At 48.4% G+C, this 8,017-nt stretch overlaps 1 protein-coding gene across 2 annotated transcripts in view; it reads left to right on the forward strand.

Moving 5' to 3' along the window:
• The window catches only part of VSIG10 (V-set and immunoglobulin domain containing 10), a 29,740-nt gene extending 25,135 nt beyond the window's left edge, over positions 1 to 4,605 (forward strand). The window contains exons 6-9 of one of the 2 annotated variants that reach the window (XM_044921083.1): positions 346 to 456; positions 744 to 759; positions 2,443 to 2,660; positions 3,665 to 4,605. In XM_044921083.1, the coding sequence (XP_044777018.1) occupies positions 346 to 456; positions 744 to 759; positions 2,443 to 2,660; positions 3,665 to 3,720 (401 nt within the window). In that variant the 3' untranslated portion in view covers positions 3,721 to 4,605. The remainder of the gene's footprint in view (positions 1 to 345; positions 457 to 743; positions 760 to 2,442; positions 2,661 to 3,664) is intronic. The other variant, XM_044921084.1, reaches the window with a different exon arrangement.
• The last annotated feature ends 3,412 nt before the right edge of the window (positions 4,606 to 8,017 follow it).

Raw genomic sequence — 8,017 nt, forward strand, 5'->3', positions numbered from 1 at the left:
GAGCCTGCTTCTCCCTCTGACCCTCCCCCCTCTCGTGTGCTCGCTCTCATTCTCTCGCTCTCAAATAAATAAATAAAGTCTTTAAAAAATAAAATAAAATAAATAAATGGAAGCATGCGGGCGCCTGGGTGGCTCAGTCGGTTGGGCGACTGCCTTCGGCTCGGGTCATGATCCTCGAGTCCCGGGATCGAGTCCCGCGTCGGGCTCCCTGCTCGGCGGGGAGTCTGCTGCTCCCCCTGCCCCTCCCCCCTCTCATGTGCTCTCTCTCTCTCATTCTCTCTCTCAAATAAATAAATAAAATCTTAAAAAAAAAAATAAAATAAATAGTGTGATTTGTCTTTGCAGAACCTTTAAATATCGGGGGACTTGTGGGCACCATCATGAGCCTCCTGCTGCTGGGACTGGCTATCATCTCAGGGCTTATGTTATATTACAACCCCGTGTTCTGCTGGAAAGGTAAGGATTTCTTGGGTCCCTTCGTTTACCTTTGAGGCTTCTTGAAAGGGTGTGGGTGGGGGAAGGAGGCCCCGGTTGTGCTCCTACCCAAGGTCCCATTCTATAGGCTTCTTGACTGGGGCCGGATGTACAATAATGAGTCACTTAAGTACCATCCCTGAACACCCTGTCACCTGTCATGTTGGGTCAGTTTTCTCATTTCTCCGTTTCTTTTGCAAACGTTAGATTAAAAACTTTGCTGAAGTGGATGTTACTGGATATTAATTTTCTTTCCTTTCTCCCTTCAGTAGGAAGCACTTTCAGGTGAGTGTTCCTAGAATCGAGTCAAAAACCCATTTCCGTGGTCTGTCTTCCCTGCTGTTTTTGTTTTCTTTGTAAGAGCAATACTAGCAGCCGCTGTGGAGGACCCACCATGTGCCGAACACTGGGTGGAGGGGCTTCGTTAGGCCTTATTGGAAACTCTTTCATAAACTCTTCAGCAGGGTAGTGGCACCTCCATTTTCCAGATAAGGAGATGGACGCTCAGGGAGTTAAAATAATTTCTGCAAGCTCACCCAGGAAATGAAGAGCGGCGCCTGTGTTCCGATCCAGGTCTGACTGATTCCAAAGTCTGTGCTCTTTTTGTGATGCCAGACCTCAGGGTGTAGTACCAGACCCCAGACCTCAAGCTGGGCTTTCACTGAAGCATAAAGATGGTGTGTGGGCTGTGAGCCCAGGCATGTGCGCATTTATTTTATTTAATTTCCTAAAAAGAGCTGAAAGGAAGAATAAGTCATAGTCTCACAGCATGTTTTGGAAGACTAGTCTGAGCATGCCCTCCCAAAAGGAAATCTCAGGGGGCGCCCGGGTGGCCCAGTCGGTTAAGCGTCTGACTCTTGATTTTGGCTCAGGTCACGATCTCAGGGTCATGGATTGAGCCCTAAGTCAGGCTCTGTGCTCAGCGGGGAGTCTGCTTGTCCCTCTCCTTCAGCTCCTCCCTGTGCTTGCGCACTATGTCTAAAATAAATAAATAAAATCTTTAAAAAAAACAACAAAGCTCAGTAGGGACAAGGTAACTAAATGGAACTTGTGTAATCATTTCCTAAAGAGATTCTGGGTTGGAGCAAAGAAGGCTTCTCTTTGTTCCTTTTAACCAGTTTATGAAGGGATATTCCTGTTCTGGGATGATCTTTCACGGGAAAATGTTACCTTTACTACCCTGTATTTGAGGGACATCTCCCCAGTGAGCCTTTCATTCCCCAGGCCTATTTCTCACAGGAGGAGGCAGCAAGGCATAGTGGGAAAACGCTTTGTAACTAGCGGACCTGGGCTCAGATTTGCACCTCTGCCATTCCCAAGCCCTGTGCTCTTGGAAAATCCCTGATTCTCTCTGAGCCTCTGTCTCCTCATCGGTTTTCCAGAAGGAGACTGTGAAGATTATATGAAAATGTAATGCTCCAGCACTGTCACTGGCCCGTGGCATGTGTAAGAAATGCACAGTCTGGCTGGGTAGGCAGAACCAGCAGTGAACTGGAGAATTAAATGCTAAACCGCTGGGCATGGACTCCAAGTGCAATCATGGTTCAAGGGCTTGCGGGGAGGGAGAGGACTTTACCTGGGCCTTGAATAATGAGTAGGAGGCAAAGTTTCAGTAAGTAGAGCAGAAATAAAGGGCGTTTCAGGAAAGGAACGTAGCATTCGTGTACGTGCTGTGAGGGGAACTAAAATGGTAGGTTCCTGGGACAAAGAGTCACCTGCCCAAGGAGCAGAGGGGAGTAATAAAACCCACCCAGGAAAATACGTGATTGTCTGTAGGAATCTGTGGCTGCATCTCTTTGAGAGATTACAATCACACCATCCTCTCTTAACTGAGGTGAACGCACAAAGAATTTTCCATGTTACAAAAGAGGTTGCCATCAATCCAGTGTTTTCTATTCAGAGAGGGCTGATGTTAGGGGGAAAAAAATGGGGTATCTTCTTGATTATTTCTTCCCCTTTGGAAATTAGGGGACAAGACATGGGGGATGTCATGGTTTTGGTGGATTCAGAAGAAGAGGAGGAGGTAGAGGAGGAAGATGCCGCTGAAGAGGAGGAAGAAGAGGAGGAAGCAAATGAGAGAGAGGCATCGCCAGAAGAAATCCGTAAGCATGGCCACGTTCACAGAGTGACTGCCCTGGTGAATGGGAATGTCGACTGGATGGGCAGTGGGCTCCAGGCTCTGCAAGGTGAGCTCTTTCTCCTTCAAAGCACTCTGTTAGGCTGCACTGGGACTCCCAGTAAGAATCTCTGAGAGGTGAGTCTAGTTTTAAAGGGTGGGGAAGGTAGTTAAAGCTTCATCTAGGATCTGTCAACTCCCGACCCCACAATTAAACTGACAGACATTTATCAAGGACCTGCTCTGGGAAAGGCACGATATTGGCATTGTTGGGGGAATAAAAAAAAAAAAAAAGACCGATCATAACTGTAGGCAGGGAGCTTTCCAAGACAAGTCAGAGTGTACCGAGGAAAACTTGGGGAAACTTAAGACGAAAGCAAGATTGAACCATCACTTTGAGAGAGCAGTAGAAGAGCTGTTGCAAGGAGGAATTTGATTATTGCCAGAGGAATGATAGGCTTAAAAATCACAGGACCTCAGGGGCGCCTGGGTGGCTCAGTCGTTAAGCGTCTGCCTTCAGCTCAGATCATGGATACCGGGGTCCTGGGTTCAAGCCCCGCGTCTGGCTCCTGGCTTGACGGGGAGCCTGCTTCTCCCTCTCCCTCTGCCTCTTCCCTGCTCATGCTCTCTCTCTCTCTCTGTATCTCTCTGTCTCAAATGAGTAAATAAAATCTTTAAAAAAGAAATCACAGGACCTCAGAGAGAGGTGAGTGGTTCAGGGGTGCATTGGTTGGGAGACGCTTAATGGCAGAAGGAGGATACGAAGCAAGTCTTTCAGGACAGTTGAGTTTGAATAAGCAGAAAGGAGAGAGAGAGAATTCCAGGTGAGGGGACTGGCACGAACCAAGTGATGCAGTATCAAGCAGTATCAAGCACGTCTAGAGGATCTTGAGTGAAAAGAACAGGAGAAAAGGGGAACACACACCCTGCCCCACCTGCTCCCCCCGTGAATTCCCGTTCTGAGGCTTACCGGTGAAGGACTAGGAAGTGCAGTGATTGAAAACGGATGGTGGAGATGGAGTGACCTCTTGTTTAGCTCACTCAGACTCGGATCTGCTTTTCCCTCCTGTCCAGATGACAGCAGTGAGGAGCAGAGTGACATCGTTCAAGAAGAAGACAGGCCAGTTTGAAGAAAGAGAACTATCCTCCGTTATCCCATCTTAAAAGCCTGGAAAGCTACGTTGAAGATGAGCTTTTCATCCTGCTTTGACTTGACTTGCACCCCTGCCTGAGGGCTGAAAATGGTTTGGGACACTCAGCGAAAAAAGAAAAACACACACACAGATTCCCTTCCCCACCCCCCCCTTTTTTTTTCTAAATTGGTTTGATTTGCTGTTAAGTTTTCTCATTGATGTTAAAACGTGTCGGGAACAGGCAGTGCGTGGCGGGGAAAGGTGCATTTGGCATCTGAGGTGCCCCCTTCACGGTGACTCTGGCTTGATCCAGGTTGACTGATGCTGATTTGGAGGGGACAAGAGTGGGGGGAAGCACCTGGCCTCCATGCACAGTGCTCCCAGTACACTCTTAGAGGTCCGTGACCAGCTTGCCCCATACACACAAGGGAATAGTGTGGGGTGATAGGGACACCTCCTTTATCACTGCCCGGAAAGCCAGGCAGACGTCACCTCCCTGGAAAAGGTGAGGAGGTGTCCGATACTGATGGGGAGTCAAAGGGAGGCAGTTTGGCTCGGGTTTTGGAGTTGTAAACACCTAGGCTTGAACGTGGGCCCTGCTCCTTACTGGTTTCCTGGCCTTGGGCACGTTGCTTTCCTCTGCCGGGGCCTCAGTTTCCTCATCTGTAAAATAGGTGAAATCATACCTGCCTTACAGGGTATGGTGGGGACTAAATGAGGTATTGTGGAGGGGAAAGTGCTATCCAGCAGGTGTTCAGTAGATGTTCTTTATCCTCTCCTCTGCCTTTCCTAGTGGAAGAAACTATGTCATCTGTAAGTTACAGGCTGCTGCCTGGGCCTCTCCTTCTTTGTAAAATGGTTTCAGAGGAAGCATTATCAGGGCTCTCCTGACGCTATTTGCTTCCCTGGAGGTGTAATTCTTTTCAAAAGAGGTAGGGGCCCCTAAGAGGAAGTGCCTTTCATTAGAACCTCTCATTTTGCAGAGCTTCATATTGATACAAAAGCCTCTTGGGTGACTCCCTAGTAGCTTGCAGATTTTCCCATTCTCCCCTTTCTCCGGTGGCTTTGAAAGAAGGCAGGAGAAATGTTTTGCAATGGAGTACCTGGTGATAAGTACTCCTTGGGCAGACTAGTTCCTCTGGCCTCCATTTCTCGATCTTGGAAATGGGGACGGGAAAACTTGTTTCCTTCCTCCTACTTAAGGAGAGTATGAGGATGCACTGATCAACAATGTAAAGTTTTGAATGAAATAACATCTGATGAGTTTAAGCTGCTGTTTCCAGATCCCTGTACAGCCCAGAGATTGTTCGTCTCTGATTTCGTCCAAATCTCTTATATGTCAGAGACCTAATAAGGGTGCAAAAGATGTGGGCTAAACATGAAAATCTGACTTGAGTTTGCACTCTTTAATGTTCATATCCCACTTGCTGGGCAAGAGCTAAGGCTTAAGGGAGAGCTTCCTTTCTCCAAATAACAGGGACTGGGACTCCAGTAAGATGAGAAGCTGGTTGTCTGCAGCGTTCCCCTGTGGACTGCTGACAACCCACCATGGAAGATACACCAAAAGTCAGAAAATCATCCTTGCCAGGTAAAATTTATTGTGATGCAGTAAGTGCCAACTGGTAATTCTCACCGTGGGGCTGACCAGGAACTGCTGCGAAGAAAAAGGTGTCACGGGGAGGAGTCTAATTTTCTTGGACGAAAAGATTGAACTGAGCAAATGACTAGGAGTGAACCCCATCCCCAGCTGAGAGCCCTGTGGATCGCAGAGGCTGGCTGCAGGTTGTTACCCCCAGCTAATCTGGGGTGTACAGCAAACTGCAGTTCTTATGTGCTGGGGCTTCTGCCGCCCAGCACTTCCTGGATGTCGCCACTCTGGACAGCCCAAGTCACTGTTTCAGAACAGACTTGAGTTGCTTCTAAATCACTGAACTCTGAGTCTGTCTCCCTTTAGAATCTTCCACGATTAAATTCCTGACTTTGAGGGTTCACTCTGCAGAGGCAACCATATTAAAAAAAGAAAAAAAAAAACAGGAAAAAAATTCCTAGCTAGGAACGCAGAGAATGATTTGCAAGATCACTGAGACGCTTTGCAGAACTTCTTCTCTTGCACACGCACCTGATGATAGGAAATCTTTGGGGCAAGGGTTTTCCGCTAGCAATTGGGGGCTTCAAGGTCTTGTTGCCAAACGCTCTACACCCTAGATTAGCTGAGTCACGACTTTGGTCACTCATATCTGAGCCCTGGGTCAGTTGAGAGCACAGGTATCGGCAGCCTTCAGTTTTAAAGGATTGTTAAAGAATTAGGTCTTTCTTTTATTTTAAGATGACTCATCCCTAAAACTACAAGCATGAGACAGTGGGTTACAAACTCTCTGTGGCAAAGTCCAGGTTGTTACATTGTGCTGTTACACAATCGTATCAGAAGGTATTCTGAACTCCAAGATCCACTTACCAGAACCAGGAAGATAAATACTGAACGGCTATCACAACTGACATTTCAGAAGGAGACACTGGGGAAGGGCTCAGGCAATCCTGTGGCTTTGATATTAGTTCTAATTCTCACAAGCACATATAGGCCCTAAGACTGCAGACAACCCACCATGGAAGATACACCATAAGTCAGAAAATCATCCTTGCCAGGTAAAATTTATTGTGATGCAGTAAGTGCCAACTGGTAATTCTCACCGTGGGACTGACCAGCAACTGCTGCGAAGAAAAATTAGATCCCTCTGCATTATCTACATGTTAATATTTGGTGTGCTGTGGGAGGGGTGGGGACAGAGAAATTTATTCTGAGGTTATAATATGAATTTTTAAAAGATTATGGAATAAAGTTATTTTTAAATAAATGCTTTAATGATCTTGATTTAGACTTGATTAGTAAACTGAAAGATTTGGAGAAATGGGTTTGCCTCCCCCAGTTTTTTTTACTAGCTTTCCCCGTGTTGGCAGTGAAACCGTTCTCATTGCCATTTTATTCTTTATAGATACTCTCTCACACTGAGACTCCTGCACCTTTCCTGATCTCCTTGAGAAACTTGTTCTTCCATTTTGTCCCCCTTCCCTGCCATACCTCTTTTTGGTCAGACTGCATGCTTTCTAACATTAAAGGGTTAGGGTAGCAGTCTTCAGGAAGAACCTGGATCTGCTGCTGGGCTGGCTGAAAAGATGAATTCTATCAGCTGTCCTGTAGTTGTGGGTGGCCTTGGGAGTTCTTTACTGGGCTCAGCTAATTGTAACCCCCATAATGTCTCACGGGGCCTCCCACTTTCCTGTCCTAGGCCCAGGCTAGACCGCAGTTTTTAGAGGAAGCTTCAAGTCAGTCTCCCTCTTAGGTCATTCTTCCTCCCACCCCTTTCTTTACTGCCCTCCAGTCTCGCTCGCGGCTCCCTCCTCCTTGCCCTGGCCTTGCTCCCCAGCTCTTTATCACAGCGGTTCCAACTTAACTTACATCCTTTCTAACCAAACCCGTGCTTCCTACCTTAACCTCAGTGTCCCACGTTCCTTTCCACCCAGCCCCTCCCTTTGAATATGTGTGGGTTTAATCCAAGCTGGTTTCTGAGTCCCCACTGTACCCCTGGCCTGTTTCGCTTCTCTCCCTGTTGTCCCCAACACCTCTTTGCGTGAACTTCCGTCCTCCTAGGTCACACCCATGTTTACCCAGTTTGTCCAGATTTGGACCCCCACTCTTCTTGGATTCCCCCCTTTTTTTTTTGTCTGGCCCGCTGCCCCTTTCTCACCGCCCATTTTAACCTTGACATGCTCGTTTTCACCCTCCATTTTCCGCCGGGTTTGTCTTTTTCTAGTTCCCATTTTCAAAAACCGGCGGCTTACCATTCCTAACCCCTGAGCTGGGCTCCTCCACCAAAGCTCCCATTTAACCTCTGAGCTCCCGGCCTCAGCGCCCCCATTTTATTCCCCAGGCTCGTTCCTTCCCTCCCGCCTCTCACCGGCTCTGGAGTTCCCGGACCCCCTCCCCCCCCTTCCCCCCCCGCCCCCCCCCTTTTTCCCCCCCCCCCCAGTTCCCTTGATCCCTGGTGTCTTCAGGTCCTCGTTCTCGAGCGACAGTCTCCTTCCTATTCGCTCCCCCCTTTTTCACCTGGTTCCCAGCCCCTCCGGCTTTCTCCCCGCCCCATCGCCCCCAGTTCTCTCTTCAGTCCTCCGCTCCCTTCCCTCGGACTCCCTCAGCCCCGCTCCCCGCCGCACCCCCTTTTCTGCTTACACCTCCCGCACCCACCCCCATCCCCCGTTGTCACCCGCCGCGTTCCTTCCGCTCCCGATTTCCCCCTCC

Source organism: Neomonachus schauinslandi, chromosome 14 (genome assembly GCF_002201575.2).
Source record: "Neomonachus schauinslandi chromosome 14, ASM220157v2, whole genome shotgun sequence".
In the NCBI taxonomy this organism is placed as follows: Eukaryota; Metazoa; Chordata; class Mammalia; order Carnivora; family Phocidae; genus Neomonachus; species Neomonachus schauinslandi.